At 42.5% G+C, this 19,184-nt stretch overlaps 1 protein-coding gene across 6 annotated transcripts; it reads left to right on the top strand.

Annotated features, from left to right (window-relative positions):
• Nucleotides 1-268: 268 nt before the first annotated feature.
• atf7a (activating transcription factor 7a) lies at nucleotides 269-18,919 on the top strand. Of its 6 annotated transcripts, XR_008832851.1 has the most exons (14): nucleotides 271-345; nucleotides 5,822-5,893; nucleotides 9,034-9,130; nucleotides 9,360-9,472; nucleotides 9,898-10,059; nucleotides 10,139-10,290; nucleotides 12,782-12,875; nucleotides 12,982-13,101; nucleotides 13,991-14,110; nucleotides 14,373-14,522; nucleotides 14,815-15,003; nucleotides 15,395-15,500; nucleotides 15,728-17,019; nucleotides 17,122-18,919. XR_008832851.1 is itself a non-coding variant. In XM_056423184.1 (13 exons), exons 2-13 carry the CDS (start codon nucleotides 5,846-5,848, stop codon nucleotides 15,958-15,960), a joined length of 1,584 nt encoding a protein of 527 aa, XP_056279159.1. In that variant the 5' UTR covers nucleotides 271-345; nucleotides 5,822-5,845; the 3' UTR covers nucleotides 15,961-18,919. The 6 variants fall into 6 exon arrangements, 4 of the variants coding, with proteins under 4 accessions (XP_056279162.1, XP_056279159.1, XP_056279161.1 ...); XR_008832852.1 differs by lacking the exons at nucleotides 15,728-17,019; nucleotides 17,122-18,919 and adding an exon at nucleotides 15,161-15,325 and having other exon boundaries at nucleotides 269-345; nucleotides 15,395-15,484; XM_056423184.1 differs by having other exon boundaries at nucleotides 15,728-18,919.
• The last annotated feature ends 265 nt before the right edge of the window (nucleotides 18,920-19,184 follow it).

Genomic DNA, 19,184 nt, shown 5'->3' with positions numbered 1-19,184 from the left:
CTACCAAATATGGCGCCCTGGTAGTTGTTATGTAGGCTAACACGTTGTATTCAGGTAGGTGAAGACAGGTGTACCACATGTTGAGGATTCAACTTGCTATTTTTTATCCAGCATCAACATTGACAGACGTCCTTTTCCCCGTGTTTACATGTGAATTATTAAATCCAATCTCCCGGAGACCCCGGGAGTCCAATCTCCGGTAAACCGAAGCTTTTCCTCCCAACCTCTGGATCCATTTCTTAACAAATGTCGACGAGAACTGAAACGAGTTCTCGCGATAACTCAACGTCGAGGGGAGTGTCAAATTCCAAGAGAGAGAGGGGAGCCACAGCGAGGGGCGCAAGGGTGAGTTTGTAAACACTTTATTACCTTTTAAATGGCCCATAGATGTGTCGACTACACGAAACTACGACAAAGTAGCATTCGGCGCGTCAGTTTCAGTGTTTTTTATGACCCAAACTACCCGCATATTGAATTGCCCCAACTGTTGTGGCAGCTCCAGCGTTTCATTCTGTCTCGCTTTACGCTCAAGTGTCAGTCCGCTAACTTCTCTCAACTGCGAGCTTTTTGTGTTTCAGTGAATTCGACTGTTAACGTCGTAAAAATGTCGTTCAAGCCCAGTTCCCCGCGGATGTGACGAGAGAGTGCCGCTGCGTGCTCGTTGTCATCGCTGAGGCCGGTCGTAAAGCGGTTATTACACCCGGTGGACGCGCGTCCGGCCTGTTGTGAACGCTAGCCGCTCCAGCTAGCCGGGAGGGCTTCGCGGAGACGGAAAGTTGACTTCGGGCTTTCTGACCAATGAGATCCAACGAGCCGGTGTTATTGACGGGCTCCTCGGCGGCGCACACGCCAGCTCCTGTTGACTGACGCGCGTGTAGCCAGTTGCTGAGGAGAAAAGGCGGTCTTGTTACGGGAAAAGGCAGGGCTAAGTGAGCCCGATGTCGCCACACGCTAATGACGGCTGAAAAAGACCAAACTTTTTTTCAGGCCAGTCGGCGTTTTATGGAAGAAGGAACTAAAGTTTTCTGAACTTTTGAATTTCTGTTTGACACCGTTCTCGTTTTGTCCGTGGCTGCAACAACACGAAACCACGACTGTTTTTTGGCGGTAGAATATGCGGTGATGAAAATCTGGGTCCGGGCAAGAAGAGACACTAAGGAAGCCGAAGTCTCCAGTAATAATGATGTCCATAGTATTGCAATTCGAGCTGTTGAACGCCCGAGGATCCGCATCCCCATGCATGTCAACACCTTCATTAGGAATGTAGGTCGTGCTTTTGGCAGAGTTGTGCCTCATTCCATCACAAAGAGTTACACCAGAGAAAACTGCAGACCGTTCGGTCCAGCCAAACATCTTGACCCACTCTTGAGTAATTATATAAGTTTTTTATGCAACGTAAAGGTTCTTTGCTGCAACTCAAACAGTATCACTTTATTACACAAAGGGTGAATAGATTTGATGTTTTAAAAGATCATTTGAGCATGTATGCTTTTATGTAATTTGTGCCTTTGGCTGAGGTGCCAGTGTCCATTTTATTGTTGCTTTGTTAATTCAGTTTTAGATTTACAATGGTATAGAGGATTAAGAATAACAGTTTGATTTAAATTAAGGAGTCAAAACCTTTCGGCAAGTGTTTATAAAAGTTGCAGACCAGGAATAATATCAACACAGATTAAACATTTTACTTGAGAAAACAGCTCTGGCCGGTCCATCGTGTATTTTCCTACATTGTCTGCTTACTCGGCATGGATTTAGCTTTACGGCCTTGTTAGATATGCAGACAAAGATATAGAATTTCATTTGTTCCATTTACTAAATCTCGGGTTTACTTTGCTTACATAAATACATATTGGCTGTCGTACACATCCAGCTACAGACTAGATCTCCCCGTTGACTCATAGACTACATTTACAGGACTTCACATGTAATCCAGCAAATATCCTTGATCCTTCAATTGATCACTCACTGACCAACTTTTGCTATTTCACAATTTCACTCTCTACCTTCCCTTCCTTTACGTTTTTTTCTTGTTGTGGGGTCTCCCCTACCCCCTGGCAATTCAAGCCTCAAATTCCAGAGTTATAGTTGCAGTGCGATCTATTAATACAGTTTGTTTAGTTAGTTTCCTAGCAGGCTGCATCAAACACTAGATGGCTGTGGCTGATTATAGCTGCGACTCATTCCTCTACACCTGCTGAGTCGGAGAAATCCAAGTTAACGGTGGGACTTTGGCAGCAGCTCAACGAGAGGGACGGGAATTAGGGCACTTTGACTGCTTGCATGTCATGTTGGATGAAATGAGGCAAAATAGGTGAACTTGACATCAATGATGTGCATCACAAATGTAACTAGCAGACGGATGTATTGTCTCTCACAGAGTTGAAGTCTGCATGAATCAGAGCTTTCCTGAGTGTAGTAAAACTTTACACTGTCAACTCATTAATTACCGTCAGAGTTTATTCTCAGTGAGACACTTCTGCCAGTCAGAGTAGTACATCTCCAGCAAACTTTGTTCTGTATAAATGTACTTGAATTTAGCCGAGGATTACAAAGATGTTTCAAAGATTGCATTAAAGATAGATGGATTTGCCACAAAGCCAAGCAATAGGTGCAAAGGAAAGATTAAACACATCTGTTTTAATCAGATTAAGCGATTGGTTGTGGCAGCTATGACAACAAATGGTATTTTACACCCGTCACCTGAGATATATACGGTGAACTTCACACATAATCAAATCCCTTTTTCTGCATTGCTGCCAGCCAGCCAAGTTAATGTCTAGCATGCTGTGAGTAAGATGTAAACTCTGAAATCTGTTCCCACTCCTCACGCCAGATGTGTGCATTTCCACACACAGTCCACACCCTCGGTATAACGAGCTGGGCGGAGTTTCTCGTTTGCAGACACGTCTCTGTCCAAATAGACTCAGAGGATTGGGAACACTTTGTGAGGAACCTGGCACCAAACTGTTGCCTTTCTCCAGAGCATGGGAGGTCTGGAACAAATCAGACTGCGCTTCTTTATCGGCCGTCTGATCTGCACAGAGAGGTACGGGGCTTCTGATGCAAACACGATGCATACCCCTTCCCTCCACGAAGACATGGAACTGAGAGACACAACGGTCGGGCCTGGTTACGGGTCTGGCGTCATGGGAGAGCGTTGCATTTCAGTGCTAGGCTTCAGTAATCATGCGTTGGCTCAGGGGCAGCTGTCCTCGTCAAAAGAAATAGAGGGAGGAAGGAGGAAAATATACTGACTTCAACACTGGGAAAACGTTCAGACATTTATGCCTCGCCAACATAATGAATAATCTGTCCCCCTTAATAATGTGAGGCTGCATGCTCAATCCATGTACACTACCGTTCAAAAGTTTGGGATCACCCAGACAATTTTGTGTCTTCCATGAAAAATCACACTTTTATTTATCAAATGAATATAAAATATAGTCAAGACATTGACAAGGTTAGAAATAATGATTAATATTTGAAGTATTCATTTTGTTCTACAAACTTCAAGCTCAAAGGAAGGCCAGTTGTATAGCTTATATCACCAGCATAACTGTTTTCAGCTGTGCTAACATAATTGCACAAGGGTTTTCTAATCAGATATTAGTCTTCTAAGGCGATTATCAAACACAATGTACCATTAGAACACTGGAGTGATAGTTGATGGAAATGGGCCTCTATACACCTATGGAGATATTTCATTAGAAACCAGACACTTCCACCTAGAATAGTCATCTACCACATTAACAGTGTAGAGAGTGTATTTCTGATTAATTCAATGTTATCTTTATTGAAAAAAACAATGCTTTTCTTTGAAAATAGTCATTTCTAAGTGATCCCAAACTTTTGAACGGTAGTGTATAGGTACACCAGAGGTTAATGTGGCTTGTAACTCAGTTATAATACAATTCAGAACATGTTTAACTGGCTTTGCTTTCCAGTTCGTGGAATAGCTGTACACGTGAAATGTGGTCACGCATCAACAGATATATTGAACATGATTAAACAATCTTACAACAAGTCAGAACAACACAGAAGTTCAGCGGCCGTCCTATCGTCATCGTCAAAGTACAAGTTTAGTAAGTTGGTCACAAAAGACATTTAAGACGTACATCTTGAAGGGGGTAGTATTCAATTATTTAGGTAGAACACCATCTTGCTCATCAGCTCATGAATGTGTTTCAGCTCAACCTTTGTGAGTATTGCAGTAGTCAGAGGCCTCTGTGAGTTGAAAGGTTCCTATGTGTATACATATAAAGGTGCAATGCTTGTTGGTCATCAGCGTTGTGTCGTAGCTGACAGAAGAAGTCACTTGTTGCAGGTTCAGAGTGCTAAAACATTAATGTCCCGTGTCCACTGCCATTAGCACCTTCAATTCCCCGATTTAAACTGAATGGCCACGTTAGTTTTTGTAAACGTCACAGTTTGTCTTTACGTGGATCTTTGTTCATGGTGGTTTGGTGAAGTTGGGGCTGGAGGGGGGGGGATGTGTGTGGAGTGGTTCTCCTCTGGAGACAGCTGATGGAAGCAGTAATCCTCCCACAGCTTTACTTTATGTCACTTCAGCTTCAGACACAACAGGAGGAGAAACCAAACATAAGCATGTGCATATTTGACCTTTTGACATTTGGCATGACTCAGGAGAGATGGATGTGGTGTTTGGTTTGTCGTCCTGTGAAAAGCTCTGGAAGTGCATTCAATGCCCGACAACGGGAACCTTCTTTGCATCTGTACAATGTTAACAAATGATGATGATGTATTAGCGTCCCAATGAAATCGTTCATGTTATGTTTTTACATTATATGGTTGGAAAATGCAATTAATTTATTGAATTACTGATGTAATTCATATTGTATCTACAAAAATGCACTTTTAATTAAATTTCCAAAGTCATTTCTCTGGCAATTGTATATACTCAAAATCAGGATTACCAACCTGTCACAAAGCCCAAAGTCTATAATTTTAAACTGTAACATACTGTAAAGTGAGCCAACATGAAAAGAGAATATAATGTCAGGGATGTATTTCAATCGTTTTAGAGTTAAAAATGACAATTCCTATCATAGCAGTTACCTTTAATTCATATGATCTTGGCAACCATCTAGCAAAAAGGGATGTTAGATATACATCAATATAATATTTATTAAATGATATAAGTCATTTTATTATTTGAAGTTTAGTAATAGTAAATAATGTCAATAGTTTAAAGCTGGCTGGACTGACACAAATACCTCTCTGTCTATGAATATTACTTCACTGATAATGTTTGCTCTCCATCAGTAACTTGCATCTCGATACAGGAAACGGTCGTATTTAATAAGAAAAACAAAGGTCAGGTCATTATTCATGGACCCATTTCAACACGTGTGTGCGGTGGATGGAGACGACTGAAGCAGAGCAGCAGCATCACAGAGAGATTGAACGAGGGGTGTGAGAAGGTAAACGGCTGGGAGGTGCTAGAGAGGTGAGGAGAGGGAGTGGTGATAAGGAGAAGAAGGGATTGGAAGTGAGGGAGAATGAGACAGAAAGAGAGGGAGGCTTCTTTGTGTACGCGGTAGCTGTCGTTCTCTCGTGTGAGCGGCTTCTCATTCGCCAACCGGGAGCCCCCCGTGTGAAGGAAGCATCACCAGGGAAACTTCGTCTCGTTGCCTCTGTGCATGTTTTCCTCCTTGCCAGGGTTATTTTTAAACAGCATTCGGCTTCCTGCTCAGGCTAAAGACGACAAGCCACAGCATCCCTGTTGTGTTATTTTCAGGATTTGCCACTTCACGAATCAAGAAACGCGGCAGCAATGTTCTCCTCTTCTCCTCTCTCACAGTTACATTGCAAGCTCTTTGCAAAAATGGGGGACGACCGACCTTTTGTGTGCATCGCTTCTGGCTGTGGACAGGTAAGTCGTATCCCTCCGTGTCCTGGCGTTCAGGCGTGTGCATGTCTCCAGAAGCGGACTGCAACTAATCATAATTGAATGTATTGTACTTCTTAACCCTTGTGTTGCCTTAGGGTCATTTTGACCCGAATCAATATTACACCCTCCCCCCGCCTTTGGGTCATTTTGACCCGATTCAATGTTTCACCCTCCTGTTACCTTTATATTTACTAACATATTTTACCCTTTGGGTTCAATTTGACGCCAGCAATTAAAACCTCCAGAAAATTATTAGAATTAATATTGTTTTCCAAGTTTAAGTGTGAGGCACTTTATGTTTGTTTGTTGACTACCGAAAGAACACCGACATTAAACATTGAATGGGGTCAAATTAATCCTAAGGCGGGGGGAGGGTGTAATATTGATTCGGGTCAAAATGACCCTAAGGCAACACAAGGGTTAAAGGAAAACAGAAAAGTCCTTGATTTACAGAGAATAACACTTCACATAGACAATGAGAGAACTTAAAACCCCTAAAAAGACTTCAAATAATAAATTCTTCTTGTGTTACAATGCTGTCTCCTTCAGAAATGACTCACTGGCAGCTCCAGTGAGTAATCAGTTATTGTTTCAACCCGTCACTGTTGCCTTCTAGCGCCTGCAGACACAGGTTTGAGACATGGCGGTGACTCAGCCGAGTGCCAATAGCGCGCTCACATGCCAGTAGCGTGGTGCTTTGTCGGAGCCTGGCCTTATAGCACATCAAATAAAACAAAGTGTGTTCTAGGACTCATGATTATTCAACAAAGAAAACATCATGTATCACGTTGTGCTGAATGAGCTGTCTGATCCTGTGTTTCGTTGGGTGTGACATCCTCGGAGCGAGGGATGGATTATCTCTCCTGGGGTCTGGGGGAAGAAAGGGTTTGATGTGGTTCAGGAACAGTTGTGATTCACAAGTCGTCTGCCATTCTCTGATCACAAGTGATCTATTGTACATGGGATTTGCGGTTTGAACAACAGGCATGTGAAGCAGCTAAACGTGTGTGTTGGATGAATACATTATGATTTGTTTGTTTATTTTAATCACAGAACATTATGGACAACTAGGGACCCATTCCCTGACATATTTGTATTTCCTTCGAGATGTTTATGTGATGCTAAACGCTCTGCATATTTCATTTGTAGATATTCTTATCAAGTTAGTTGTCAGTTAAAACAACATAATCCTATACATGCTTTTCAAGGCAAAGTGACGTTACTGACAGTCTAGCAGTGGCAGAAATGTCACGGCGGCCTTGTTGGCAAACAGTCGTCTGTTTACAGAGAGCAACATCGGTCCATGTGACAAATGTAAATCTAATATTCACTCTTATGTTGGATTCTGCCAACCCCTGAGTGAAATATCTGACCGATGTGCTAAATACACCGCGATGTTAATGAGCTAACGTTAGTCGCACACTGTGTGTGTCTGCAGCTTGGTGCTGAGCATGCAGCGCACACTTTGTTTTCTGAAATAAGCTGCATACTGAAGCTGAAATCCGGGTTGAGGGGAGCAATGGGGCTGAACCAACCAGTGACCCATTTCACAAGACACGCCAGAACCCCAGACTAACCTTTTCACTGGTAGCACTGGTGCAACCAACTTTGTCCCTTTTTACACACCAGCAGCCTGGCAAATAATGACCGTTGCCTACAATCCACAGCGGAGCGTTCCCCTTGTACCCCACGTCAGGTTCTGCCAAAGGGGTAATGTTAAAATGGTTCCTAGAGTTCCACGCCTGCCTCTCTCTCTCTCTCTCAACCAAACCGGTCAAGGCAGATGGCCTTTGACATTAAACCCGGTTCTGGTGAAGGGGAGTTTATCTTCGTCACCTTCGCCAAGTCCTTCCTGGTGGGGGAATGTTGGGACTCCATATTCAAGCATATGGTCGAGACCTGCTCTGCATAAAACGTGTGATTAGATAACTTCTCTAGAAATTTGAATGAAAAACAGTCTAAATAGGAAGTGGATCTATCTGTTTAGAGAAATAGAAAATTACTATAAAATTGACCAGCCATTTGAAAAGTCTTTGTACGTGAAAGTTTTCATGACCTTTGGTTTGTGGTCTTGAGTCTTGAGGTTCAATACCAAGTCTCACATATTATACCAGCATAGGTGTCATGATACAACTTGTTCTGTAGCTGAGACACAGGCTGCATTTACTTTTCTATCATCTTCGATTATTTGTGCACATTAAGACACAAGCGCCTGATGTCCCAATGCTGTTTCACTCTTTACAAGCAACAGTGGTCTACCAGGACAGTCTGAATCATGCCCATAATGGAACACGGATGATTGACTCCTGGCTTCGCTCAAGGTTTTCCTTTTACCAAGTTAACAACAACAACAACAACAACAATAATAATAACAACAGCCCCCCCATTTTATAATATGATACCCACCATCTACTTTGTGGGGAGGGTAAATCCCGACTGCCAGTAGTTCATGCAGGGAGATTAGTTGGTGATAGTTTCCTCTGCCAGATCCAGCCGCCTTGTTCAGAGGAAAGAGACAAATGAGACATGTCGTTGTATTTGTGATGCTGCCCGGTGGGGCTAAAAATAATCCCCCTGACACTTGACTGTGTTTCCACTTCACTCTCTCACGTATGAAGTCGCAACTGCAATGCAACTCCCGAAATAGGCTGCAGCAAATGGTGAATAGGCTGGTACCAGAGCTAAGATTATTCCTCCTACGTCTCTTCACTGATTCACCTCGCCACATCTCCAAAGAACAAGTGGTGCATCTCAGGCGATGGCTGCGGGGGCTTCACACGGTCCCGTTGGTCCTGTCGCTTCACTGTGGATACCTGACAGGAGAAGAGGCTAGCATCCAGCTTCATGGATTTTGTAACACACTAGTTTGACAACAATGTTTTCTCTTCTGTAAACACACCGTACTCTTGCATTATCTGTTGTGATGTGTCAGTTTATTTGCTTTTTCTATTTTTGTCATGAGATTATCTGATTGGCATTATTGCAATTATGGAATATGATATCTGGGTTAATGTTATATAAGGCTATTTCCTCAAGTCACGAGAAAAAGTAGACAATTTCCCGTAGGCTACTTCATATCATGTACTTATCTTTCCTCTTTTCTTCTTGTTCCCTTTTTCCAGAGGTTTACCAACGAGGACCACTTGGCTGTACACAAACACAAGCATGAGATGACCCTGAAATTTGGACCAGCCAGGACTGACTCTGTAATTATTGCAGGTACCGTTTCCCTTCTGAACAAAACTACAGCATTACTTTTCCTCTTTGTTAAACATCCACTCCCTGACTGTTTATCAAAAGCGTACCTCCACCTCTGTGTTCCAACCCTATTAGCACAATCTCAAGAAAAGCAGCTCCAAAGACCCATTTATGACACAGGTTTCTATATTTAAGGCTGAGTGTGAAAGCGATACTTTGAATAATTATCTCAGTTCGTTCCCTTTTGCAGACCAGACACCTACTCCCACCCGCTTCTTAAAGAACTGCGAGGAGGTTGGTCTGTTCAATGAGCTGGCCGGCTCCTTCGAACAAGACGAGGATGACAAGAGAGCAAAGAACTCTGTAAGAAAGACTTGAAGTTTATGATTCTGCCAACGTTTTCATCTGTGTTTGAATATGTGTCAATATCAACCAAAACCATTGGAATCTCCAAAAAGACTCACTCACATTGTGAAAAATAACTTTATACTTCCTTCTTTCTCACCTCGAGTGTTGAAGTGAAGAATTATTGCTTTCAGAAATCCCTGCTTTGTGCATTTATGAGTCTAATCTAAACTGTTGCATTGACTTCTTTTAGATGATTCTTTTGAAATATATCAGTGTGTTTTCTTTGCACATAATAGTGCTAATAGATGTTGTGGTTGTTTGGCTTATGTGCTAAATACCAGCTTACTTTTTCAATGTAATGGAGTCTGTTATCCTTGATAAGTCATGTAAACTAATACTCTTTATCTCTCTCTCTCTCTCACTTTCTTTGTCCTCCTCAGCTCCCTGCTCCCAACGCTGTGGCTGTGGACATGAGCATGCAGACAGCATCAGACATGAAGGTGAAAGATGAGGAACCTGTAGAGGTTGACTCCTCGGCACCAAGCAGCCCTGATTCTTACTCTGAAGATTCTGACAACTACACGCCTCTGGTTAAAGGAAAGGTAGGACAGAATGGGAGGAGGGGATTACATGAGTGTATAGGTCCTAAACGGTGTACTCACCTCACTGCTATTCTCCAAGGACACACCACCCAGAAGTTCCGCTCCCACCCCGACGATTGTGCGTCCAGGTTCCCTCCAACTACACTTGGGCTTTGATGCCCTTCAGTCCACCATGCCGTCACCCACCTCTGTCATCACACAGACACCACCTTCCAATCGAACAACTCTGGGGTGAGTAATGTCTTTCTACTGACTTTTTACTACTTTAAACCTGATTTGCCTTAAACAGCTTAAACAGCTGTTTAAATGACGAGCCATCATTTAAACACTATCATTGGCTTAAATACCTCATTACTTCAGAAATCTCCACTCCACAACATCTCTCACTTGATTGCTAATGAAACATATAAACTGTGGGTTAATAATGGCATAAAACAGTGGATGATTTATTTGACCAAGATAACTTCTTTGATTTTTTGCAATGACCTGATAATGTAATTACCAAATGATTATTTATTTAGATATTTTCAGATTAGACTGTGTCGGCCACAGCTTTGCAGGCTTTCTATATATTTCACAAACATCTCTGTTTGAAAAGCAATAGCTTTGTGAATACTTGTACACCACTAAGGGTCCGACATCATATTTTTATATTATTCTAAACAGTATTTTGCCGATTGAAAAATCGGAAATCGGATCTTGGATTAAAATACACTGATAACCATTGGTGTAATAACCTTGAAATGTGTCATGCTGTGGTAATTTCAGCAAAACACAGACTCATACAATCTAACTACGCTCTTATCTGGAATGATTTTTGAAAATACATCATTAGAACAACTTCAGATTTGACAGACAAGGACTTAAAGTAACATTATGTAACAATTGTACCTTAAAATAACAGCTTGAAAAAAATTGTGCCGCTACAATGACTTTTAATATGGCGATTTGCGCCTCCGCCATTGCCATCGGGGGTCTGTGGGGAAATAACTCCGCTATGTAGGATTCTGGAGCCGCCCGCTCCGGGGCGGATGTACTTCGACCTGCTTTCTGGCTGTGATTACGCAATGTCATATAGTGCCACTCCACGCTCGCAGCTCCAGTATAAGGGTAGCTTTTTTTATGTCGCTTTTTGGTGTTGTCAACAATATTGTATTCGATCACACGTACTCCACATTCAAACATTTAGAAAACAACGTATATAGGCTGAAAACGCGATCGGTATTTCATCTAAACTAAATGTTGTCATTCTTTTGGTTATGTTGTAACAATTCGCCCTTAGCAACACAATCAAGGGGAAAAGGTACAATACGCTAAAAAAAAGGGAATGGGCGGATCTGCAAATTCTGGTGTTAACTCTCTCTGCTCAAATGGTCGTAAAAGAAAAACACACAGTCGTTATGCGGAAACCCAAATGTTATTATATTAAATCAAATTCAATGCATCTGCAAGCCCCCAAAATGAACATACACTACAAACAATCAAACCCACTCAAAACGAAGTATAATCCCCGGATCCCGACAGTCCCAAAGTCTTTGCAGTCCCCAAAACAAAAGTAAATGACTGCACGCACACACCCTCCCCAAAAGCCGGCAAACAGCTGACCGACCAGGCGGAAGCGTGGCGGCGCGCGTTCAATCCCCGCGCTACTTCACCCTAGTCCGGTCGGTGCTGGGCCCAGTTCAGTGTTCCTGCGCAGTCTTCGTATTAGCAGGGCTCTCAAGTTTTGAAGACAGACAAGAGTGACATTTCCATCAGCATGTTTGGAGCGCGCCTGTCAGCGCGCTCCAAACAAAAAAAAACTTGCGTCACCTCCCCCTTGTCACCTTTTATAACCCGTGACACGTACAAATAATAACAATAATAATAATTATAATTATAATACAGGACAACACATGATCCCAACTCAATACAAGTGTATGCGAGGCTGCTTCTATCGTAACTGGGTATTTACGACACTGAAGTAAACGTTAAATACCTCAAAAACTGAAGGGGGAAAAACTACATAATGGGGCTTTAATGTGAACCATCATAAAAATACCTCATATTACTCCCGGGGACAGCTGGGGAAAAAGTGTGAAACTTCCTCTTTTGCAGAGGCATTGGTCAAAGGAATTACCATCCTATAGCTAAAACATATTATATAGTGTAAGAAGGGAACCAGCAGAAAAACTCTTTTCTGGCCTTACATAATCCTTAAACCACCTGGGTTAGTTTAGTTATATGGGAAATTGTCCTCCTGTCTATTGTCTACTTAATATTGTCTTAATTTATCAACATAGAACATTAGAACCTCACACCTGATTGAATTTTATTTTACTAAAATTGTTGGGGTTGTGTGTGGGGATGCAGGGGGCACTTTGTTTTCCTGTTTGTCTTTCTTTGTAATTGTTTTTGGAAATGCCTATTTTGGTTCATTAAAACATCTTAAAAAACAAACACATACACATTTCGTGTATTCCACATTTCCCATATTCTCTATAACAAAGTGTTGAACCTCAACTATGTTGTGAGTGAACCCTTTAAACCCAGAATGCCTTTTATACATTTCCTCATCGTTAATCAGACATATGCTGTATCTAAAACAACAACAACTTGTGTTGCATTTCTGAGTGAGATTGGTGAAGGTGATAGTTGCTTGGTTACAAAAACCTTGTTCTATAAACATTTTATTTTTACAAACATGTCTGAACTTCCTGTTCCTGCCTGTCCGCCTGTCTAGTTCGCCAACCAGCCACTACCCCATGATGATGCTTCCTTCTGGTCAGGCAGTGCCTGTGCTCCCGGGTCCAGGACAGATGCCCTCTGTCATAAATGTAAGGCAGACCAACAGTCTAAATATGTTGAACGTCAATTGTATAACTAAGAAGTTAATTCACGCTGTGAAAACATGTGTATTTATTTATCTTATCTGGTCTCCAGCTGGTCCGACCCATGAGTATGGTACCCAACATTCCTGGAATCCCCGGTCCTCCTCTGGGAGGCAGCAGCAGCGGCTCTAACTCTCCTTCTGGCTACAGCATCCACTCAGAGGCCAAGATGGTCAGCACTAGATTAGCTCTCTATTTTTATCTTTTTATCTGTTTTTTTTGTCTCCACCTTCCCCCTCGAGTCTTCCTCTGCACTGACTTAGTTTGCTCATCATATGACTTTTTACTGCAGTTACTTGTTTACTAAACCCTTAAGGCAGACAAAACCAACATCAAAGACTAGTGGCGATGAAGGCTGACTGTCGCGTCGCCTCACATGGCTTGTTTCCTAGCCAATAAGTAGCACTTGAACACACCGCAAAGAGTACAGCCAACGGCCAACTAGTGCGTGTATTCTGCACCATGGATGTATAAAGACAAATGGATACAGCTCTGGACTATTACGTATAAAATAACCTCGATCTTCCATCTATCCTCCAGATCCATGGGCACAAAGAGTAACGTTTCCTTTAACATTGAAAACTAGTCTTGGTCTCACATGATTGAAAGAAGGAAAATAACTCTAGATTCAGCATTAGGTGCTTTTAACTTTAGAATCTAATTATCTAAATAAGGGCTTTTCAAATAATTTTACTGAGAAGTTGAGCAACCAAAGAAGACATTTTACTCTGATTCAGACGTCTCTTTAAAAATGTACGTCTATGGGAGAAAGTCTTTCTGGGCCCTATGGCATCCCGTGACGGACCCTGAAATTATAATTCCACAGTTTGGTCACTACGTAAAAATTGCTTTTCCTGGGGGCTTGTTCAGAGGGAGTCACTCCATACCAGCAGGTGGCGGAAATCCATATTTGTAATTCAAAAAGGGAAAACAGAAGCCCCATGACTGCAGATATACAGGCAGTTGTTATGATACCTACAAGAAACAAAGCCGAGTTCACCTACATTCTGAACGCTTGCTTTCCTCACTTCCATTTATACTTGCGCACTGATTCGCTGAAGCTGAATACCCAACCCCATGGATTTCCCTCGCCGATGGGCTCCACTGCCGATCGGCCAATAACAGAGTTGGGCCATTTAATGCCAACAGAACGGGACGAACTACGACAACTATGGCCACAGGTGCTCACCAGAATCACAACATACACAAATGAACCTCTTGCTTGCTCCTTCAGTCACAGGTGGAATAGCCTCACCCTGGTCATACACACTGTCCTCTTCATAATAAACAATTTACTCTTTAGATTTGTAATACTTATTAGTCACCGACAGGTGCACTGACTATCATTTTTGCATGGCTAACCACCGACCCACAGTCGCCCCTACACTGTGTGTTTATGTGAGCTTGTTATTGATTGTGATCGTATCTTTGTTTTTTCTGAAGCGTCTGAAGGCTGCACTGTCGCAGCAGAGCCCGTCAGGATACCATATGGGGATCATGGCCATGGGCGGCAGCCCCATGATACCTCAGAGGGCGGAGCAGAGCCAGCTGCTGGTCCAACATCCAGACGCTCCGTCACCTGCACAACCTCAGGTACACTGTGCTGTCTAAAGACAACGACCTGCCTGGAATCCAATTACTAAATTACTTCAATTTGGAAAATCCACCAAAAGTAACTGAGCTAAATCTTGTTGATGTGAGACATATCACCTGTTGTCGTGACAGAAAACTGGGTTGTAAAATTGTGAAACTATGGCAAAATTGCAAATTGCTCTGACTAAAATAATGAAACTATGACTCAAACTTCCCCTTTCTTTCTCGTCTTTCTTCCGCTCCCCTCCCATCTCTCTGTTTCCTGATCGCCCTGACCCGGTCCTCCCTCTAGGTATCTCCAGCGCAGCCTACAGGTGGGCGGCGGCGGCGGACGGCAGAAGATGACCCAGATGAACGAAGGCAGCGGTTCCTCGAGAGGAATCGGGCCGCCGCATCGCGCTGCAGACAGAAACGCAAATATTGGGTCAGCTCTCTCGAGAAGAAGGCCGAGGAGCTCTGCAACATGAACGTCTCGCTGTCGGTGAGTGGGCCGGGCGGACATGCTTCCTGTGTTAGTTTGTGCGTCGTCAGTCACTGTGCACAGTTCACAGGATTTCTTGTTGTGGACGTTTGTGAGGTTAAAGCGTGAGACTCATGACAACTTGTTTCACATATTTGTTTTATCCGATGGTTTGCAGGTTCTATTTGACACTGCATGACCTCTTCTCCGCTGCCAGCTGTACTGCAGTGGAAACCAGACGCGTTCCCTCTTTAGAGCTGAAAAACATGACATATACATTAAGGGGAAACACGTTTGGTCTCCCTGTTTTTAATAATATGATTTTTTTCTTTTCCGGTCCACTGTAAGTCTATGATATATATTTTCTATGAATGATTGAAACGTGTTGTAAGTCCTTATTTTCTTATCCTAGAATGAAGTGTCTCTGCTACGGAACGAGGTGGCTCATTTAAAGCAGCTGCTGCTCGCCCACAAGGACTGTCCTGTGACCACCCTACAGAAGAGGACTGCCTACTTAGGTGAACCTTTTTAAATCCATGCCATATTCCTCTTATGTTTATTTTCTCACTCCTAATTATTCAGGACAGAATTCTGAGACGGTGCACTGGGGTTAGTGTTAGATAGTGCAGGAAATGTCTACAGCTTTTCAGTAAGGCTGATGGGAACTTTATTCATGGTCATAAGTGAGATGCTTTGGCCAGTTTACGTATAAATCTGTACTTGTGTCGTCTTCTTTTCTGTGTAGCCGTAGAAGAGAGCATGAAAGACACCTCCGAGCCGACGGGCTCGCCTGCCCCGGTGATCCAGCACAGCTCCTTGGCACACAGCCCCTCTGCAGGGCACAACGGCCTGAGCTCAAGGGCAGCAGCTGAAGCCATGGCTATGTCTGTTCTGGCAGGAATGGGCCAGCAGCAGAGGGCTGAGAGCGGACCCTCTCACATTATCATGGCTGCACAGTCTCAATCTGCTGCCAGATGATGAGCGATGCCACCGCCGCCCAGACTTGGTTTACAATCACCACCCAGGGATAGAAGAGAGCAGCGGACCCCTCTCCGAACCTCCCCCAACATAGAAGTCCATTTGTCATCTTCCCCTCCGCCCTCCGCCGTGCTCCTCTGCTCTCTCTGACCCTCTCGCGGAGCCATCACGCTGTGGCCTGAAGCTCGGCAGCAGCCTTCTGAGAATGGACTGAGACTTTTTGCGAGAGCTTCCTGTTCACTTTGCCATAGACTACAGGGGCTGGACTCCAACCTCCCATCCTCGTTTCCCACTCTGTGCTTCTCCGCTTATCTCTCCTCACTGGACTGTCGGACTGCATCGCTCCGAGTGGATGCCGCCAATGAACGTCCCATGTGGACACGTGCACAGCTTCGAACACGCGAGGTGTTGTGCATAAACATTCTCGATCAAATCAGATACCAAACAGCACGCAGGACGTTACACTGTTTTCAGCAGGGATTTGTGCCTTGTGCTCCTCGACTTGTTGGCCACACACACACACACACCGTCACACACCGTCACACACCGTCACAGCATACGTCCCTGAACAACCGTGGCTCCAACGGGCCGTCGTTGTCCAGACGTCAGGGACTCGGCTCTCAAATACTCACTCAAACCTTTTGTAAATGGTTCCACCATTTTTGGGTCCATCTCCACATGGGCCTAAAAACCTTACCTCAATTACTCCCCTTTTATGACAAAATGAATAAACTGTGTGTGTGATACGCTCTGTGCGTATATATTTATGTACATCGCAACATAGCAGTTTGCCTACTCCTGACCTGATACGTTAATAGCTGGATTGTTAGCATGTGACTGAGGGTGTTATATTCTTGACAGCTATATACTTTTTTGTTATTAATTGGCGCCATTGTCCCAAAGTTGTCCACAGAACCAGAACCAAAATCCATTGGATTGACTTTGTATTATCTTAAATAAGTTTGTTTGAGCAGCAGTTTTTCTGACCTGAAGGGAATTCAACCTCTCCCCTCCGCCTTACCTTCCTCTAAAACAGACAGCGGAGCTGTTTGTGGGTTTGTAAGTGGATGCCTTTTCCATTTTATATGAAACGATTCTCGTGACTGTGTTTCTGTGTGTGGGCCCTGGACTTACTGTAACTGTTATTTTCACACTTCTCAGGATGGTTGCACATCCTTGCTGCTCGTTTGAAGTGCGATGAACCCAGTCACCCTGCGCTTTACCAAACCTGAACTAAGCCATGCTGACCACAAATCAGATATCTCCAAAGACCACTGTGTACTTGTTCTGGGGACAGGAAGTAACTCGCCTTGCTGGTATTGTGTGACTCAGGTCATAGTGACAACATCTACAGTATATCCCTGCTGGTTACTTGCACTTACACTCAGTCTCACATACAGTTTCTGATGATTTTGCCTTAAGATCACATGGTGCCTCCAATAACCCCCCAAAACATGCAGATTTGCTCTATGGGAAAAGCAATGGAGCCTGAGAAAAATGTATTTGTATCAATTTGTCAATCTCCTCAAATAAAAAATCTTATCGATGAGGAACAAATGATTTACTCATTGGAGATTCCTCAAAGCCTTTTAAACCAATGGATAATTAAACCATGAATCTCTCTAGTGACATCAAACGATCCCATCCTTGCCTGTCATCTGGTGGAGAGACACAGCAAAGACATCTTCACTGGAAAAAAAAGCTGATGTCTTTTGACTGTTAATGAATGGCTCCAGTTCTTTATAAATCCCACCAAGATATTTGATATCAGTATGTTTTCTCATACACACGTAGACAAGCTGTTGGCCTGCCTTGTGTTTCTTCCCGTATGTTGTCTTTTTCTTTCCATTTCTCTGATAGGATCATATATTTGTCAGATGGGATATTTTTTTTAAACCAAGATATCTGTCCATTAACACGAGGGCATGTCTTTATGCACTAAAATAATGCAAGTTCATTGTTGCTTTGTATTCCTGTTCTGTTCATTTTAAGTTTTTGCGGTTCTCTTGTTCTTCTTCAGGGGTACCAGATACTTGTTTTTGTATCATGTCTCTCCATTCATTCTATTCATTCATGGGAATGTGCCCGGCAACTTTAAAACTGTTCATCTTTGACTGAAACCTTTGTCCTCCAGTCCCGTGGGAGAGCCCGACATGTTGTTGTACTTCTTCAGAGCTGGCACTATATTCGGCTGGCAGTCCCTTATAGACGATTGTTCATATGAAAGGAAAAGTCAAACTATATTTAGCTTTCATGTAATTCATGTCATTGGCACCTTTTCTGTCCTTTTTTTCTGTTTTCTTGTGTTGTGTGCTATTTTCAGCACTATACAACCCTTGTCATAACGCTTATGATTGTACTGATGAATATAGAAACTCATTTCTTTAACACAGAGATTTATTTTTTGTTTGTTTGGTTTTCTACAGAAAAATATCATTAGTCCTCTTTCAAAAAGTGATTTTGTTATATCTGTAAAGTGAATTTGGTCATGTCTCTTGACTATCCTTATAACTTATTTTTTAATTGGTCAACTAACAGTCTTTTGGCATATTAATGTTACCTAGAATTGTTGTGAAAAAAGCAAATTATTGAAAAATACAACAAAGCGAAAGTTGAATAGTAAATTAATGTTTTTTCACTCTCCCACTGTTGGACTGATAATTTCAAAAATTGTCCCTGTACTGTACATATCTGTACTATATGAATATATTTACTTTTCCATGCATGTCCAAGTGGAATACTATGAACACTTACAGTGCTGCAGTTTTAATTAAAGAAACTACATACTTAATGAACATGTACACGGTTCTGTTTGTTTGTTGTGAGTTTAGATTCACAACAGCAAAAAAAATGTATATTGAAATTTGCTGTAATCTCACATGACAACTGGAAAAATGCAATTTTTGGTAAAAGTGATATGAAAGACAGTGAATATAAAAGAATATACTGCATGTTGGGACACTGTACTTACTGTCTGCTTTGTTCATAGTTGTCTATACCCATTGTTCATAGACTTTCATGATTATATTGTTACTAATGAGAGGAGCAAAATAACTAATTTTATGTACTATGGTTCCTTTAATTCAATATGTGTTGTAGTTTTATATTAAGCTCTAAAACACTTCAATTTTCTTTGAAGCACGGCTGTAGCTAATACAAGCACACAGAGGTCATGTCCTCCATGGAGCATCCTGACGTTATATTCTACAATTAAAAACACCTTA

The sequence above is a fragment of the Pseudoliparis swirei genome, chromosome 9, assembly GCF_029220125.1.
Source record: "Pseudoliparis swirei isolate HS2019 ecotype Mariana Trench chromosome 9, NWPU_hadal_v1, whole genome shotgun sequence".
Lineage (NCBI taxonomy): Eukaryota > Metazoa > Chordata > Actinopteri > Perciformes > Liparidae > Pseudoliparis > Pseudoliparis swirei.
The sequence above is the reverse complement of the archived record's forward strand: the minus strand, read 5'-3'. Positions and strand labels throughout refer to the sequence as shown.

What these genes read in the sequence shown, in the direction of transcription:
- atf7a (XM_056423184.1), top strand. Translation starts at nt 5,846, where the DNA reads ATGGGGGACGACCGACCTTTTGTGTGCATCGCTTCTGGCTGTGGACAG. An exon ending in ACAAGAGAGCAAAGAACTCT is followed by an intron (nt 9,473 to 9,897) that starts GTAAGAAAGACT and finishes TGTCCTCCTCAG; the next exon opens with CTCCCTGCTCCCAACGCTGT. An exon ending in TCCAATCGAACAACTCTGGG is followed by an intron (nt 10,291 to 12,781) that starts GTGAGTAATGTC and finishes CCGCCTGTCTAG; the next exon opens with TTCGCCAACCAGCCACTACC.